Source organism: Empidonax traillii, unplaced genomic scaffold, assembly GCF_003031625.1.
Source record: "Empidonax traillii isolate 1590-97213 ecotype Southwest subspecies unplaced genomic scaffold, ASM303162v1 scaffold519:size850040, whole genome shotgun sequence".
In the NCBI taxonomy this organism is placed as follows: domain Eukaryota; kingdom Metazoa; phylum Chordata; class Aves; order Passeriformes; family Tyrannidae; genus Empidonax; species Empidonax traillii.
In genome coordinates this window covers 275,631-295,028 of record NW_020955712.1, presented here as the reverse complement: position 1 = coordinate 295,028, position 19,398 = coordinate 275,631, and the positions used below count along the sequence as shown (strand labels likewise).

Sequence of the window (19,398 nt, the reverse complement as noted above, 5' to 3'; positions counted from 1 at the left end):
GCGTCAGGTGGTCGCCTGAGCCCGGGGTATAAACCAAGGGATTATCCTGTGCCATGTGTTACTTCTTAAGCGTTTTTCAGTTCTAAGTTTGAGGAGCTTCCCCCCACCCTTCCTGCTTTTTTTGCTGCCTACAGTACCTTGGATGGACTTCGGTAGGAAACAAACAAACAAAAAAAAAGATGGATAGATACTGAACTGTCTTGAAAAAGCTCCAGTGAAAGGTTTCCTTGTTGAAAACCTCAAGCTTTCATAAGAAAAATACAGATAAAAACACAGGCATTTTGAGGAAGACAGTGTTATTCCTGCTCAAAGAAGGAAGGATATGCTGAGTCTCACTCCTTCCCACCAGAAAGGACCACCACTTTCCAGCAGCAATCTGGTTCTGTGGGTCCTCTCCCACCACAGCATCAGGAAGACAGGCTGTTTTCCTTAAGTTCTCCAGGAGGATGAAATGGATGAACAGACCAGGACTTTGACCACTGGTTCCAAACCTCCCAGAGTCTGCCCTTCACTTCTGGCACAACCAGTGCATAAGTAGAGTAACTCCAAGAGAAAAAAGGACAGAGGCTGATCAAAACAAACAGGCTGGTCAGGGTATGAGTTCAAGGATGAGCCTAAAACCATAAAAGTGAATTTTTACAGTCTTTGGCAGGGTAAGTAGGGAGGTAACTCCCCATCTAGCCCTGCAGACAGCTCACACAGAAAGCAGCTGCACTCAAGGTCACCATTTAATACCATCTATGTGGTATCCACTCATCTATCAATTTCTAAGGAAGACTTGCCAGCAAATAATTACAGACATCTCTTAATTTCCCAAAATTTAAATACTCCAAGACTTCAAATAAAGGAAAAAAAAAAAAACAAACCCTGTCTCCCTTTGCACCAAACCAGCTGACCAAGGAACTTCTTTCCCAACACTGAGGCACTCTGCACACCTCAGCAGGGTCACACATTATGACTGAACTAATTAGGTCTTTGAAGTGCCCTTCAGAAGTGACATGCACCCACACCTAGGTGTGACACACACAGCAAACATGTCGTGGGGAGGATGCCTCCAATAAGCAGCAAGCAAAGGACACAACTTCAGCACAGCACTACCAGATATACCTTGGTCGATTGCCTGAACTGGCTGCTTCTCCTGTGGCTGCCAGACCTGGATCCAGACCCCTGCCTGGAGCCCAACCCCGGCTGGGATCCTGTGCTCCCACTGCTGCTGTGATCCCACTCTTCCTGGAAACAACAAACAGGTTGCTTTAGTCAAGGGCAGCTCCATCCTGCGCACTCAAAAACCACCGGCCTGGCCCGACAGGGGAGCTCCAGCTCCCAGACCACACCTGCCAGCACCTACAAAACTATGCCCCATGCCCAACACCCTGATTTTGGGGCTTTCTCACGAATACTTTAGCATGTTCTGTTTATACAGTGCAAAGGGGTGACACCGTGGGAGGCTTCGATGAAGACAAGACTTGGCTCCAGTGCACGCCTGGGGAAAATAATACTTACCTTCTCTATCTTCAGGAGAATTAATTATGCTTGTTCAGCAACCCCACATCCTCTGAAGCTGCTTAGGGCGTTTGGACAGTGTCCCTAACAACAGGTCCTAACTTTGTGTCAGCCCTGAACTGAACAGGTAGTTGGAGTGGATGATGGTTGTAGGTCCTTCCCAACCAATACTATTCTATTCTATTCTATTCTATTCTATTCTATTCTATTCTATTCTATTCTATTCTATTCTATTCTATTCTATTCTATTCTATTCTATTCTATTCTATTCTATTCTATTCTATTCTATTCTATTCTACTCTACTCTATTCCATTCCATTCCATTCCATTCCATTCCATTCCATTCCATTCCATTCCATTCCTTTCCTTTCCATTCCATTCCATTCCATTCTATTCCATCCTACTTCCCTAATTCTCCTCCCAGGCCGAAATCAACACTTCAGTAAGTTTTTCCCACTTCTTAGCCTTGTGTTGGAATCCAGCTGCTCACACACCTGAAAACACTTGTAGTTCACCAGAAGACACACTACAAAAATAACTATTTTTGCCTGTTAAGGAGCTGTGCCTAATGTTCTCCTTTATTCTCTTACTTGCTGGGCTGTCAAGCAGCCTGCAGAATTCTTGTTCAGCCCTGAGGGCATAATGACTCATCTGAAAACCAGAATAACTCACCTGATCAGCCCTACACAAACATCCCACAAGGTGCTTGGGGAGAAGGGTGGATATTGTCAGGGTAATTGCTCCAAAAGCTTTGCTCAGAGGCTTGGGAAAGACTTTTGAAGTGACCTAAAATGATCAGAAACCCACAGAGTGCAGAATATTAAACTCTTTCAAGTTCTCTGAAAAGCTGGGAAATACAAAGGGAAGCATATGTTTTAGGACTGGTGTGAGAGCTGACACATAAAAGAGGGTTTCTCATGTCTCAGACATCCTCGTGGGGCTACATGAGATCCTGCAGACACTGCCATGGGCTAAGGCAAGGGCAGGGCCACCTTGGCCTTCAAAAGCCAAAAGGACTCAGAATCCAAAACTCCTGTTGAACACAACAGCCAAGTCCAGGACACAAATTTAAAGGCACAGATCAGGTCCCAGCTCCACCAGTGCCACCTGGGTTGGATGGAGGATGGAGACAGCTGCACAACAGACCCTAAACTACCCAGGGTGATGCTACCTACAGCATGGACCTTCGTGCGCAGGAAACATGTAAGTATTTACCCAACACAAGGCATTGGAAGCAAAACACACTAGTGCTGGTTTCTGCTTTGTTCCAATTGCACCTTCTCCATCCTCAAACCTACTAAGTTTCAAGCATGCTCAAACACACTGTGGTTGCTACAGCCTAAAATCAGTACTGACTTCAAAAGAGGACACCAACTGGTTTTCAAGTTGTATATAAATGAAATCTGAAAGGTCGTGGCCATTCCCACCAGATGTTACAACTGAAAGCACCTTCTTCCCTTCTGAGCACGCCCTGACCCGAACCTCCCAATGGCTGAGAAATAAATGACACAAAGCTGAGAGAGTTTTGTTAAATTGGCATGGAGGGAAAAAACCACTCCAGTGTTGCTTGCGAGGCACGGGCATGACGCAACTTGGGGAAGGCCTGGGGAAGAGCCAGAAATATCTCATCTGATGAGGGAAAGAGGTGCACCAACCTAAAAGGTGGCTGGGAGAAAGGCGCCTTCACTGCCTAGATGTCCGAAGGACTTTTTACCACCAGTGTGTATCCTACTCTGGAAATCCCACTCTGAACACCCCGTTCATCCACATATACAAAATTTCGGTGCCAAATGCTGCAGTGGGACCAGGTCACACTGAAAATCAACACTTACACCGCTTGTATTCACAGTTGCCCCAACTTACAGTCGTGGCTTTCTGCAGACAGCCTGAGGTTTTGCAAATTCCAGAAATGCGGCTGGCATTTTACTGCGACAAAACCCGTGTGAGAAACGGGGAGATTGGCTACCCCCTGCATCAACATCCGCCAAGAAAGCCAGTGGATACAGCACAAACCAGTGAGACCACAATCACAGATACCCTTTTACTAAATCAGTTTGTCTCCTGGCTCTATTTCCTGGCCTGGGACTTTTTTTTCCTGTTTGTGCTGCTTATCTTTATCATGCACTATTAATATCAATATAGAAAAATGATTTTTAAAATAAAAATTTTTAAGCTAAAAGTTGTTGAAATTTCTGTTCAAGCTGAAGCAGTCCAAAGGAGTATGGCCCAGAAACACTCACATTCATACTCATAAGCACAGCTGCACTCAATATCTCCCCCAAATTTCTGACTACATGCTATAGATGAACATTTCACTGATACCATACTGACAGGGACTCAAAGCTCAAAAAAAAAAAAAAAAAGAAAAAAAGTCCACCAGAAACTCTGCCAGACATTTCTGGTGGCTTTGTGCACCTTAATAAATCCATTTCACACTAAAATGGGCCCTCTCACACCGAATGGAAGCTCACAATGAACTCACGGGTGATGCTCAAGATGTGGGTGAGAGTATTCAAGCAACGATCATTCCTTAAAAAACACAACAAAGCAACAAAAACCCCTTCACCAGCATCATTGCAAAGCCCATAAAAACCCATTCCCAAACCCATGCAGGCAGCTGGACTTCAGCAGAAAGCCAGGGCTTGGCAATGGCGAGATGTGGCACTGCTCTTCCTCCATCCCAAAGCATGGGATGTGTCTCCCACACACTGCTCTTGCCAAATAAATCCAGCATGTTACAGAACAGGATTGTTTGCCAAACCTGACAGAAGCTGAAGAAACAGCTGTAATGCCACAAAGCTCTCCATCCCTTGCCTTTTGCCAACCCAATCTCCCATCACCTGGCCCTTTTACTCTCCACCCTGCCCTCAAAAGACCAAGACTCTCCCAGTCTCTTCCAAGACCCCAGACAACCCTTGAAGTCTTGCTCTCAGCTTTCATTTGGGCTCCTTTACCTGCCATTCGTGTTCTACACTCACTATCAGGAGATGGGACCTCCAAGCATCACTTTGGTACTTGGAGGGAAAACATCACCCTCTCCAGAGATGGATTCCCAGCAGCTGCTCTCATCCATGCCAATCCTTCTGGCCAAGCTCTGCACCTTCTTGGGAACAGGGAGGCTCATGCACATAAACACTACCAACCACCCTCCTTTGGAAACTAGCTGTCAAATCTAGCATTTGCATTTTAATTAGCAATAATCATATGTTTCACTTACACTGCAATTTTCACCTTCGCAGCGAGCTCTTTGAGGCATGAACTAATTAATCCCGCTGCCTTCGCCAGCTCAAGAGTTAATACTTGCTACTGCTTCAGTGCAAGTTTGAAAATCCTATTTGCAGAAAAAAGAAGATAACTTTCCCCAGTGCACAAGCAATAAATGGAAACACAGCGATCACCTACGTGGTTGCTCTCAGTGATGATAAGTATGGGTGAAGTGGGCTGTGCTGGTAGAGATGTAGATCAATCCTGGCAGTATCACAAGCTTTAAGTGTCCCAAAGATATCAGTGGATTCTGGATGGGATTCAAGTTCAATTGCATGCAAAAAATTCGATATTCAATGTACAGCATTCACAGCTTAAGGTGGGAAAGAGAAAAAACATCAGAAAGCTAAAGGACTTCTCAGGACCCAGCCTAACAACAGTCTCACCACTGCACCTACAAGGATCTCCCCGGAGCAGATTGTGGGGTGTCCTTCAAATGATTCTTAAACTTTGGTCTGAACCCTAGTCAGAGTAGAAGATAGCTATCATGTAAAAGGTTCTTTTTGAGGCTTTTCTGCGGCAGAGGTTTTCATACACCCACTTTGTGCTTCCGCCAAATCTTCCAGTTATGCAGAATTTTTACACCACACTCCAAGCACCTCCTTGCTCTTCTAGACTTACTCAAGAATAACCATTTTAATTTTTCTACAGAAAATCAATTATTTAATTATTTTAATAATTTAAAATGCACCTTTTAAGAAAACCCCCCACTAAGGTTACTTCAAACATTTTAGCAGGGAAAAAATTTCCAGCTTCTTTCTTCTCAGTGCATTGCATAAGGCTATAAGAACATTAGAAAGCTTACTCTTATAAAAATATCATGCAGAAAATTTTGGCTCTGCTCTTTCCCTCCCCAAGTCTGTGTCCACCTTCCCCAGCTCTCTCCAGCCTGGGATGGTTCCTGATCACTGCTTTGGTCAAGACACATCAGAAGGGACAGCAAATATCACCTGGAGCTCTCCTTTTTACCGAAATAAGGTTTTATCTATAACTGTGCCACAATACAGACCTGATGGGTTTGGAAGTCGGAGGTTAAGCCTGCAAGATCTTTCTGGACTACGCAGGGAAGTGCCAAGCCAAGTGTGGTTGTGTTCCTGTCAGACAACATCACAGGAGTTGGGCTAGCCAAGGATGTGCTGGGTAGCTCCTTCACACACAAGGAAAAAGATGAGGAACACCGAGGCACTCGGAATGGCACTGAGAACTCCAGTTGTGCTGTGGGAACCCAACTGCCCGAGCCTCAGAGGAAACAGCTAACATCACCCCTTCCCTGCCAAGAGCTCCAGCACCTCCTGACCTCATCCAGATCTGGTGACACCAGGCCTAGAAGACACCTTCCTCCATCCTCAGAAAGCAGCAACACTTCTCCTAACCGAGGCAGCAAAGCAGGGATGCTTTTCTCTCCCAAACCTTCAGACACCCGAGCAGGTGGGAGCTGCCTGTGGGGTGGTGCTGCTTCATGAGGTGTATCCCAAACAGAAGTCCCAGAGAAAGTTAAGCCTATACATCAGCTAAAGGACCTGATTTCTTTCTCAGGAGTCCTCTCCAACTGTAATTTAGCAGGGCTCCTTTCAGTACAGGGAGGGAACATCACGCAGCAATCACAGGCAGAAAACCATTAAGCAACTGGTTTTCTCAGAGCTGCCCTTTGATCATGAGCAGGTCACCCCACTCAGGGCTTTGATTTCTTCCTCCTTCAGGCAGGGATTCACCAACGTGTATTGTCTGACAAAGTCAGTGTATGTCTTTTGCTTTCCCTTTTTCTTTTGAAAACAAGTCAACAGCAGCTGCAGCATCTCCCAGCACCCACCTGTCCCAACAGGTCTTCAGTGTGGTGGCCAACCTCAAGCAAGTTTTCATTGTAAAAACTGGCTCTGGGCTGTGATATGAGCATGTCGGTGTGATGGAGAACCCCAAACTGCCCCCAGGATCACCCCTTTCGAGTTTTGTTTCGGATCTAGGCCTAAGGATGGGCAACTCAAGTCAGACACAGGCTGCCTACCAGCACAGGGGAAATGAATTACATCTCTGTTCATAGAGGTCCTGCCAGCCCACTCACTTTCCAGGGCTGGTCTGGGTTAGCCAAGGATCTGGGGCATTACATGCTGCCTGCTGATGTCAGTGGATTTAAGCCAGCAAGATAACTTCCCTGCTGACTTCACAAGTTTATGTGACAGCAGAGCTCATCGCAGGAGCCTCAGTCCATCTCTGGACCTAGTGACGTGGCACCTATCCAAGACCATGATTCCTTGCCACCTGCCTCTGCAGCATCCATCAGGGAGGATTTCCTGGTGTTTGAATCCAGGAAGTTAAGCAGCACTAATGCCTGCAAAAAAAAAAAAAAAAAAACAAACAACACCCCAAATCAGAATTCTCTGGAATTGCAAGAGAAATCTGCACTGATAATTTGGGTTTTTCGCTCTCCATGAAACTAAGTTCCACTGTGCATTGAAAACTGCTGTTTCCCAAGAGACAACCTTCACACATCCCCCCCCGCCCCCCCAAACACCTACTAGTGCCTTTGCTTTGGCAATACAGCAGCTTTTTCACGTAGCCATGACTACATGGCTAGGGCATGGAGAGACAGGACCTTCAAGATACCTCATTGCAAGCCCTTCCACAGGCAGGGACACCTTCCACTAGCCCATGTTGCTCCAAGCCTCGTCCAACCTGGCCTTGGACACTTCCAGGGATCCAGTGGCAGCCACAGCTTCTCTGGGCAACCTGGGCCAGGGCCTCACCACCCTTACGGCCAAGATTTTCTTCCTAATACCCAACCTAACCCCTCCCTCTCTCAGTGTGAAGCCAAGCCCCTTTACCCTGTTACTCCAGGCCCTTGTCAGAAGCCTTATGACGGCACAGCCCTTGGGATGCTCTTGATTCCAACCAGCTAATCAGCTCCAACCAAGGCCCAAGAGCAGAAACCCACAACCTCACCCTGCCACCAGAGTGCTTCTGTTTCTACGGGTTTGATATTCCTATTAAATGGCAAACCAAGTCACCTCCTCCGCCACCAGCTCCTCGGAGAGGACAGGAGAAGTGTGATACAAGCAAAGTGTAGGACAATCCAGATGTGATCCACAACACCCAGCCTGCTCCTCCACTGGCTCAGCGGACTTGGCAACAAGACCACCAGCTGGAGAAGCCTCTGAGGTCCCCACTCATGCACTAAGTCCCTGTTGCATTTGGTGGGACACAAACACAAAGGCAAACAAGCAGCAGAATAAAAGCCAGTCCCCTTTACTGCCAACAAAAAAGGTTTTTTTTTCTTGGTGGTGGTGGGTGACAGCCACCGTGGGGGGAAGGGATGGACTTGGCCAGGAAGGAGGATTTGCAGCTCTCCCTCTCCCGCCGCCTGGAGAAATGGGACAAACCCGCAGAGTTGTCCTGTTTTTTTGTTAATGACCTTTACACAAGGGGAGCCTGGGATGGAGCTGCTGCCAGGCCTTTCATGTACCAAGAGCTCTGCTGGCTCCCTAAATACGTACCATACCAGAAGTCTTTTACTTAATGAATTGCTCTTCAGAAATATATCAAAGAGCTTCCTACTTGCCACAGCCTCACAGGGGGAATGCAAATAAAGTATTATATAAAATCTTCCCACTGGGTCTTTTTGGGGGAAAAGAAAAAAAAAAAAAAAGAATCCAAACATAAAAGGATTTAAAATGGTTCCATTACCTAAACTTTCCTCATTTATAGAGGTGCTCAGATAACATCTGAAGTAGCTTGGTGGAGTGGTCTCCACCCCAGAGGCTCACACAGAGCGGGACTCTGCTGAGCTTCTGGTGGGTATCACTCCAACACAGTGGGGGTTACAGATGAGCTGAATGTAATTGTGAGACCAGGATGTTCTCAGCACACCAGGAGCCCACAAAACAAATCTCAGGGCATTCCCCCATGAGCAGACCATCTTCTCACAGCCACCCGCCCAGAGGACTGGAAAGACCAGAGTAAAAGGTTTCCCAGGGGTGGATTTTCCCCATTTTTAAGCCACTGCTTAGTTGCCAGACTATGGGAACTGACATCCATATAGTCTCCCACAGATGCCTCACCAAGTAGTGCAAGAGCAGGACAAGTCTGGGACGCTCTTTCCCAGAGATACCCAATGACATCAGAAAACCAGCAATTTAGGAATATCCTGGACTGCAGGTTGCATCAAGACACATATTTTTTTATCCCTAAATTGAATGTTATTCAGAAATTCAAAAATCTTCTTTTATTTGTCATAACCTTGCTGGATCCTACAGAAGAGAATTTCAAAGGCCTCAGGTACTTCGGCATGTACAGGGGGATTTTCAGGCACAGGAAAGTCTGCTTCTCTCTAGGCTCCCCTATAACCTTTAGGAAGCCAATTACTTTTGAAAATGCAGCCCTGGACTACACTGCCTTCACAGAAAATGAACCAGATGCTGAATATATTTCCAGGACTAACCTAGATTTCCATATAAATGCCCTTTCTGATGGCCAGGTTAGAACCACGTGAGGCATATCACGGTCACCGACACATAACCCACATTTCCACAGCAGCTGAAGCCAGCAGAAATCTCGCATCCAAGTACTTTTCAACTAAGACCAGCAATGCAGAAATATCAGCTGGAAACACAATAGGAAAATTAGGAATTCAATTTTCTGCCCAAACCCCTCTAAATCCATAAAAAACAAATTGTAACAAAAAAACCCCCACCCCCTACATCCATTGGGAAATAATTAGTCGGCTTTTTCCTTAGGAGGTTTGAAGAGTGATTGATAATTTTCATTCAAGACAAGCATCTTATTAATGATTTTTTTTTTTTTTAATGTTGAAAGCTAATAGTAAAAACTCAACAGCCAGAAATGGTAATAAACTGCACCTGGTCCTCACCAGCAGCGTTTCACTCATATATCAGTAACAGCGAGAGAAATGCTTGTCTGGACAGAAGAACAATAGCTTCCAGCTCCTCTTTGGTGCCAAGGAAAATTTGTTACTCACAGTTAAAGGAAGCCAAACACAGAGAGAGATAATTACTAGCTCTGCTGCAGGCTGGGAGACAGCCCAAACACCGGGTAAGCAGCTTCGGCATCAGCAAATGGTATTTGCGCGCGGAAAAGAAGCTCCGTGTTGGAGCAGATCAAATAGGTTTAATTCCCAGGGAAAAAAAAAAATAAATTAAAATCCAGCACGAACCCCCCCCCCCAAAACCCACTAAGTTGAAACAAAGGAGCCCACAGCACCAGGCAGATGGAAGAATGCCAGAGAAGTATCACTCGTGCACGACTCCTGCATCCTCCTGTGGTACCCACACTAACAGATCCCATGGGTGAAGAACCAGGACTGGATTCTTCCCCAGGGAAAGCACCTGGTCCTGCCAACACCCTGAGCCACCCAAGGAGGCTCGATGGACAAGGCCAACCTTCCAGCTGAGTACCAGGCATCTGTTTGCAACGCTGGGAGGGGAGCCTGGATGAGGGTTTGCTGATGAATATTTCGGAGCAGATCAAAGCTATAGTAAATTAAATCCACAGCTCCCATCTGGCAACTTCAGAGGTTCATCTGAAGCAGTGTCCTCACTCAGTACAAGCTTCCTGCACTAGATCCTGTCTATGTTGGGTGCAGGTGTTGGTATAGATGCTCTCAGCATCCCTGCATCCAGGCCCGTGGCAGGGAGGGGATGCATGAGCCCCCATCCCAAATCCAGGGATTTCCAGCATGGCTCAATGTGGGAAGAAACTGTGCCCAAACTGAGAGTTGTGACTCTCACTGCTCAAACAGGCGCAGCCTCTTGTACACCCTGCAAGGGTCTCCCAGGTTCCTTCTCACGGATCCCACCTATGGGGATGAACCTGCAGGACATCAAGCAGGGCAAGAACACAAAACCCACCAGTTTGAAGAGCCTTCTCCAGGTAGGACATCCACCAACCAGAGCAACTGAAAATGCTGTTTTGCCCTTTCTCAGATACCTGGGTCTCCTATCTCCTTGGGCAAACGCTGCTCTCACAGAGCTGAGGGTCTCGTGGTGACACAGCAGCTCCTTAGCCAGGTGACAGTGGTCAAACCCACGCCTCTACCCCTCCCAACCCTTTCCCACGTAGGTGCCCACGTAAAGGAGGGACAGTCACCTCCAGCTGTGCTTGGTAAATACTCTTCACTGGTGTTTACATCACGTCCAACCCCCAAAACCGACTCGTGCCTGGCTTCTGTTACTGCACGCCCAACTCAGCCTCTCAGCACTTGCAGTTCTGCTTCTTCTCCCAGTTCACTCTCTCAGCTATTTAATCCTCCTCCCTGTAACACCACCCTTGTGCTGCAGCACATAACCAAGATGCCCAGCTACACAGAGATTCCCTCCTTCCAGCTACATCTCGTAATTCCAAGTCAGCTCTGATGCTCCAAATCCGCCCCTCACGCGGGTGGCAATAAGAAGCTCCTCAGGGATAAACGGGACGCCCCGTATTTTTTTCCTCTTTACAGCAGAGCAATAAGCTCCTGATCAAAGCATCCCATCCACACGTCAGGATGTCGCCCACCTCCCATGGATTTGGCAGGAATGAGCTTTTGGATGCCAAGCAGAGGGACAGGCTCCATGCTGCACGACAAGGCAGCGCAGGAACAAAAGCGAAGGCCTGGGGAGGGAAGAACTAAAGGCAAGCCTTACCTGGTTGTGTTCGTGAGACGACGAGCCCTTCCCTCGGGATGGGGAACAGCTGCCATCGAGCTGCTCGCTGCAATCCGCCGTCCACTGCAAGAGGGATAAAAAAGGGGATTGTGTAAAATAATAGCCTGGGCTGGGGAAAAACTGCTGCGTCAGTCCGGAGCGCACAGAAAACACAGTGCAGCCGCGGGAACCGCTGCGCGCGTGTGGCACCCCCTCCTCTCTGAGGATGATCCCAAAGGCTTTGGCTTGGAAACGCTCCACCCGCCACCAGCAAAACAGAGGGAAGATACAGGAAAAAAAACTGTAGGGAAGCACCTGGAATGGCGCTCTGCAATAAAACCCCTCCCCGATGCTTCCCGGCGGGCTCCAGCAGTTTTGGGAATCTCAGGTGGTACACACTGAGGGAGGCTTGACTTTATTGCTCTTTCCCATGGAGTTCTTCCCATGGGAAGTTGGGGGATTTCTGCTTTTCCTAACTCTGTTTGCTTCGGGGGCAGACACGAGGCCTGAGCTGTCAAACCCCTGTGTTTTGGTTCTAAACAAAAAGGAAAACGAGGATCAAAGCTGTAGGTTTGGCCATTGCCATGTGTGGCCATAGAGGATCACCAGCTGCTTAGGTCAGCTTCCCCCACAGTTTGACAGCAAGGTGCTTCCAACAAAATAATTGAATTTGGGGTCATTTGTTTGGTTTTGGTTATTTTTTTTCCCCCCAAAGAAATGAAGGGCAGCATTTCACACTGGGGAAAGAAAATTAAAAAAAAAAAACAAAAAAACCAAAACAAACTTTCACTGGACAAACAAGAAAGATGCTGATTAATCCTACAGACATTTGGTCACTACTCCAACAAAATTGAAACTGGCCAGCCCCATTTCAGAGGTCCTTCTTCTTGGAACCACTTGGCTGCTCCGTAAGACACTCAGTGCTTGGCACCATCACCAAGGACAACGCTCCAAGAAAATGGAAGTCAGTTCCACACGAACAGCCTGAACAACCTGAGAGCTCCTTGACAGTTATGGATGAGGCCACAAAATAAGCCACCACTAGATCTGCCCATGATCCCTGCCCTTATCAGAGAGCCTAGTCTAGTTCACAGATGGGGGGACCTCAGTCTCCCCTTATTATAGAGGTGCCCATCAGTCTGCTGCCACCTCTGCTGACCCAGCTGGAGAGGCTCATGAGAACCTCCTGCCTATCTCCTTTAACAATTTTGTGTGCCACCACTTGCCTGCAAAGCCCTCTCTAGGCACAGCTCGCTCATTGTTATGTCCACAACCGAATAAAATTGTATTTTCTCTCCGACTCTCCTCTTTTCTCCAGCGGGAGCGAGATTGAAGACACCCACGCTTTGTGATTCTCTAAACTGGTGATGGGTTCAGCTCCCCTGGGAGCGGTGTGAAGGATGAAGCAGAGCACAATGTGCCTCTCCTTCCCTCCCCCAGCACAGAGAGCAGTTGTCCACGGACGTGGTGCCGTCCGAGCAACTCACACGCACACAGGTGAGTGGATTTATCCTCTCCCAGGCAGGGAAAACATTATTGCAGCCATAAGGAAACAAACGACAGAGAGATTAAATAACCTGCCCAGCATTAAAGATTTAGTTGCTGGCAGATCCTTGCAGTTAAAACCAAATTTCTTGGTCTCAGTCCAGTGCCTTTCCCCTAAACCCATCCTTCTTCCTCTAGCTCTCATTAAGAGGGAACATGCCACCTTCTATCAGGACAGCTTCCACTAGCATCACTCCAGGCAGCTGCAGGATATGTGTGGGTTTATCCCTTGCTTTGCTAAGTAGTGGTCAGGGGAAGAAAACCAGAAATAAAAATACCTGATTATTTCCTACACAAACTTGGGATACAAGGTGGTAAAAATGAAAATCTTTGAGAGGCAAGAGATAATTCCTTCTTAATGCATCCATTAAGACATGGGTTGATAAATGCAGGCAACCTATGTAAAAGTCCCTCCTCATTTCCTGTCCCATATACAGCCCTAGAAATATGAAATACCATGTTTTGATGAAGTTTCACATACAAATCTTAATTAAACTTCTACACCAATGGTCTGGGGTACAACCAAATTTAGCTGCTTCATTTGAGTGCCTCTAAAAGCGGTTTAATTAAAAGGTTCTATGTTCAGATCTTTCATGATTAAGTTTTTTTTTTCTTTTAAAGTAAAACCTAGCCATCTTGAAAGGGAACACTCTCAGAACTGACATCAGAAGCCCAGCACTTCCTTTTTTTCAGTGCAGGCCAGGAAGGAAAGCTAAAATCCCATTTCCACAACTGGAAGATGGATTTGGTTGCTGCAATCAAGGATCTTAATGCAAAAAATTGTACATGGGCTGCCACAAGAATTAGCAATTTTTGTCCTCAAGATGCAGAGAGCTTATGTCGAGGAGACCAGGCTTATTGGCAGAGCTATGGACAGGCTGGAAGAGATTGTAAAACTTTGTCCATTAGTTCTAATTCAATACTATTTCCAGTCTTGACATGCTAATAAGCAGTGCTTGTCTGCTTGACATGAAGCCCCTCCAAAGTGTCACTTCAAACACAGACATTTTCCATCCTTGGGTTAAAAAACCCACACTATGAAGTTCTTCAGATCACTGGATTTTTAAATTTATTTTCTCACACTTTCAGCGGCTTCAATCCTCGAATTGCAAAAGACCTCTTCAGCAAAATCTATTCTTGAAAAGGTTCCTCTGATTGGCAGTTTCTTTACACTGAGATGACGCAAACCAGGTCCAGAGCTCTGGGTCGGACCCTCAGCTCCAGCAAACCTGCACAGCCCAGATAAACCAGAGAAATGCTGCTGATATCAGATAAAGCTGGGATACTTCATGTTGGGAATCATGGAATGGTTTGGTTGGGAAGGGACACTGAAGACCATCATCCCACCCCCTCTGCCACAGGCAGGGACACCTGCCACTAGACCAGGCTGCTCCAACCCCATCCAGCCTTGGCTTGGAAACTTCTAGTGATGCACCCTGAGATCCTGAAAACCCAAAACCCAGTATCAGGAGACTGCTACCAACTGGATGGAGACCTCCTATATACATATCTATAAGTAACTATATATATATATATACACACACATATACACACACACACATATGTGTATTTATATATATACTTATATCTATATCCATCTATGATCTACCTATCTATGATGATGATGATGATGATGATAGACACACGTATATATGTATGTATATATATATACACACATCTATATCTATACCTATGTATCCATATCTCTCTCTATATATATATCTCACCAAAAAAGCAAGCTGCCCCAAATCCAGTGTTTTATCCCATTCTCCTTCACGTACAAAACCTGGAAGAGCTGGGCACACATCCCCACAGCCCCTCTCCCAGCCCTGTGCCCTTTCTCCCACCTGTGAGATGTGGGACTGAGTCTTCTCGCTCTCGCCATCCCCCTCCGTCTTGTCCGTCAGCAGCCCCTGGACCTGGTACTCCAGGACGTAGCTGTCGATGAAGCGCTCCAGCTCCTCGATCTCCTGGGAGCGGCTGCTCCCCGCCTCCGAGGAGGCCGATGCCACCGACGAGTTCTCCATCCCTTTGGGAGATGCGCCAAGAACGGAGCGGGCCTGGAAGAGTGGAACGAGAAACGGTGAGGAAAATGTTTCCCAGTAATTACAAGTTAAAAGAAAAACAAAACAGCAAAAACCACCCCAGCAGCCAAAGCCTGTCGGTTACCACGGGCAGGATATTTCATTTGCTGCACATCTGCATTTATAATAATCCCAGGTGGTCACATTTAGAGTTTCCAGGCGTGCAAAAAAAAAAAAAAAAGTTCCATTTCTGTTATATTCCTACATTTAAGGGCCACAGACATTATTTCCTGCCCTCCTTCTCAAAAAAAACCTCCAGACACACGCACAAAAGAAAAACAAAACTAAAATGCTTAATTTAATATAAGTCCACATTTAATATCCTGGATAAGTGTGAGAAGCCAGGAGTGATGGACAAGGGGTAGGAAGAAAATGATAACTGAAAAGCTTCTCTAGGACAGTGGCAGTAAATTATGCCGACTCAGTGGTGCGGCTGTAAATGGTCCAGCAGGGAGGTGAAACAGAGAGCACAACAGAATTTATTTTTAAAACCTCTCACTGCAGGAGAGTGGCTCTGTAGAAGACGTAGGACCTTTATCATGCTCTTCTCCTCTTCCTGTTTCTCCAGGGCTCAATGCCAATCACACAGTAAAAAAAACAAGAAACCACCAGCTCCTGGACCTGTGCCGGGCACGGTGCTGATCTCTCCTTGCTGTAACCAGTGACAGGACCCAAGGGAATGGCCTGAAGTCGTGTCAGAGCAGGTTTAGGTTGGATATTAGGAAAAGGTTTTTTCCCCCAGAGGGTGGTTGGCACTGAACAGGCTCCCCAGGGCAGTGGGCACAGCCCCAAGGCTGCTGGAGCTCAAGGAGTGTTTGGACAACATTCTCAAGGACGGGGTGGGATTGTTGGGGGATTGTTGGGGTGTCTGTGCAGGGCCAGGAGTTGGACTGGATGATCCTTGTGGGTCCTTTCCAACTCAGGATATTCTGTGATTCTATGTTTGGAAAGAACCAAGCTTTGGATGAATGTCTGGTGGTGAGACTCATATTCCTTCTTCCCTGCAGCGGGGAAGGAGAAGACACAGAGCTCCCATCACATTGCAGGACGCAGAGACTTCATCCCTTATCCTCTCCTTCACCAGGAGCTGGTATTTACAGCCTGCTTAGAGACAAGTATAATAATACTAAAGAAATTCAGAGTGACCCACATCCAGAAGGGAAGGGGGAAAAAATGTAAATCTGCTCCCAGCTCATGTAATTTCCAGCTCCTGAACTATTTTCTCATCTGTCACTTCTGAACAATTGTGGCTTCATTTGGAAACTGCCAAGAATGAGCAGTGCTGGCCTAAGGATTTCTTCTTCTCAAGGAATTATTCCCAAATGTGCCCAGACTGTCAAAAAGGCTCATTATGTAGATCAATATCACACATTAGCTCCTGAACAAAAATCATGTGGCGCATTAGAAAGGAGAAAGAAAAAAAGAAATAAGTCAAGAAATAACAAAGGAGGAGCCCCAGAGAGTGTGGAGCCCTGGAGGAGGGCACGCTTCTACCCTTTTTGCTCATTAGTGCCAATTACCAAATGGAAAGAACCAATTATGAAATAGAAAGTATTAAAGAAAGAGGAGAACAGGAGGCTCCCATGAGTGATGACATGAGAAACGACCACATGAGGTAGAGGACAGGTGGTATCACTTGGGATGGTCCAAGCAGGGTCAGAGGTTATCCCTGCATCCCCTGGGGCCACACATTACAAAGCCTGAAGTTGCTTTGCCTATTTTAATGTTTGTTTTTTTTTTTTTTTTTGAAGGTGGCACTTCAGTCACCTTCAGCCCTGGGGATGCTCCCCCTTGAACACCCACGATAAAGCACAAAGTAAAGGAAGGGCTAACACATTCCTCCACTTTTGGGGTGCTCACTGCTGTGCCCAACCAACATTTTGTGACTAGCAACAGGAGAGACAGTGAACTGAAAGGGAGTGGGTTTGTCAGAAGTCGCCAGGTAAAACAAAACAGCACAAACCACATAAATGAGATATTTATGGATCTCCAGTAGGAAACTCTGAAACCAAATCATCTTGCAATACCATCACATCTCTCTAAATAAAACCATCACTTATCAGGAAGAAAACTCCCATTTTCTGGGTCCCACAAGATGATTCCTCTTTGAAGCAGCCTGACCCTTCCAAAGGAACAGTTTTGGAAGTCCTTCCTCCTTGGCAGGAGGTACCTTGGGAAGTGAAGCATCCACTGAGGTCCAGACCAATTCAAGTCCACCTGCAAAGGTTTACTCTCCCATTTAACACTAAACCTTCTCTCCTATTTCAAAAATCAACCCTCTCCACCACAGTTTCCTGACATGAAGGCTGTATGGTCTCCTGTTCTGGTGTCACGAGCCAGGAAACCTCTGTGCCCAAAGCAGGTTTCCCATCTCGCCTCACCCTCAAAACATGTACAAAAAAAAAAAAAAGAGGTTTTGAAAGAAAAACCCAAACCCACATTTGAGCATAAAGGCAGTTGGTATCTTGCCACACCAACAAATAAATGTTCTTGGGAGCTCTTCACGGAGTGGTGACCCCTTGGATCTGTGTTGGCTCGGTGCTAAGAATTCCCAGATCCCAGGTATACATTCCTCAGTGATAATTAATAGAGATCGACATCATATTTCCATTGGATGGGGCTTGGAGCAACCTGGTCTAGTGGAAAGTGTCCCTGTCCATGGCAGAGGGTTAGAACTAGATGACCTTGAAGGTCCCTTCCAACTCAAACCTTTCGAGGATCCTATGATTCCATGGGGTCTATGCTCTGCTCATTACTATGACCGTTAAAGGAGGAATCATCAGCAGAAAAAGGTCAATAGATGTGCAAACTGCTTATTATAACTTAGTAGTTATCAACATTACTGTAATGTATAATTATTATTAATAGCTGTTATTAAGAGTGATCTAAATGGGGTTCTTGCTCCAGAAGGATTATACAGTTTTTATGGCAACTATACAGCTTTACCCTTAATCAGCAAATAATAAGAACAAGCATTTTTTTATGACATTTTAGGTCCATCTCCTTTCTGCCAAAGGTTGCTTCAGGCTTGTTGGACTTGTGGAACCAAGTGGTGAGTCTGATAGGTGAAGAGAAGCAACGGAGAAGGAACCCATTTGGGGCATTCTCACAGGATCACAGAAATGTTTAGTCTGGAAAAGCCTTTCCAAGACCATCGAGTCCAACCATTCCCCAGCACTGCCAAGGCCACCACTCACCCACGTCCCCAAGTGCCACATCCGCAGGGCTTTAAAATCCCTCCAGGGATGGGGACTCCAACACTGCCCTGGACAGCCCCTTCCAATGCCTGACCACTCTTTTGGTCAAGAAATTTTCCCAATATCCAATCTAAAATTCTCCTGGTGCAACTTGAGGTCGTTTCCTCTCATCCTGTTTCTCGTTCCCTAGGAGCAGAGCCTGATCCCCCCCTGGCTCCCCCTCCTCTCAGGGAGTTGCAGAGCCAGAAGGTCCCCCCTGAGCCTCCTTCTCTCCAGGATGAGCCCCCCCAGCTCCCTCAGCCGCTCCTGCTGCTCCAGCCCCTTCCCCAGCTCCGTTCCCTTCCCTGCACACGCTCCAGCCCCTCAGGGTCTCTCCTGTCTGAGGGCCCAGAACTGCCCCAGCACTGGAGGAGCCTCAGCAGGGCCAGCACAGGGACGGGCACTGCCCTGGCCCTGCTGCCACACCACGGCTGGGACAGCCCCGGGGCCATTGCCCTCCTGCCCCCCTGGGCACCCCTGGGCTCGAGTCCAGCCGCTGCCACCAGCACCCACAGGACCTTTCCCAGTTTTCCAGCCCCTCTTCCCCAGCCTGGAGGTGCAGGGGGTTGGTGTGACCCAAGTACAAGCCAGTTCTTGCTCCAATTCAGCAGGACAAAGCAACATTAAGACCTGCTATCTGGAAAACAACTGCACACCTTGCTCCTAGCCAGGGGTCCAACGTGGTTGATCATCAGCAGAGGAAACTGAATAAAGGGATTGCTTTTGCCTGAGCTTTTCTTCCCTTGGATGGATGCTGAAAGCCTAAAATGCTTTTGCACCTTTGACAGTTTTCTTTGAAGGCTGTGGCCTCCAAAGACGAGAGAAAGCAGCACCACAGTCTCACACACATAAACAGTGAATGCTGGAAGCAGGTTTACCCGACAACTACACTGCCAGGAGCCAATACTTGGTGCTAACACACAAGGTGACTGGGAAAGATCTCTAAAATACAGAGTTCAGACAGAACTACTTCATGCATCAGGTTTTTTCACAATTAATATTACATTATTATTTCAAGTTTCTAAAGGTCCAACCACCACTAAATTCCAGTGCAGGGCAAGTGACAGATCATCTTTCCCACATCCTGGCCTCAGCTGTTTAGATATGGGCTAAAATGACTCGCTTAAGGCATTT

At 46.8% G+C, this 19,398-nt stretch overlaps 1 protein-coding gene across 3 annotated transcripts in view; it reads right to left on the bottom strand.

Annotated features, from left to right (window-relative positions):
* The window catches only part of CTIF (cap binding complex dependent translation initiation factor), a 144,483-nt gene that overhangs the window by 101,377 nt on the left and 23,708 nt on the right, over positions 1–19,398 (bottom strand). For 2 of the 3 annotated variants that reach the window (XM_027896878.1, XM_027896879.1), the window contains exons 2-4: positions 14,792–15,004; positions 11,400–11,483; positions 1,108–1,230 (exon numbers count right to left, since the gene is read on the bottom strand). In XM_027896878.1, coding sequence (XP_027752679.1) covers positions 1,108–1,230; positions 11,400–11,483; positions 14,792–14,971 — 387 coding nt within the window. In that variant the 5' untranslated portion in view covers positions 14,972–15,004. The remainder of the gene's footprint in view (positions 1–1,107; positions 1,231–11,399; positions 11,484–14,791; positions 15,005–19,398) is intronic. The other variant, XM_027896880.1, reaches the window with a different exon arrangement.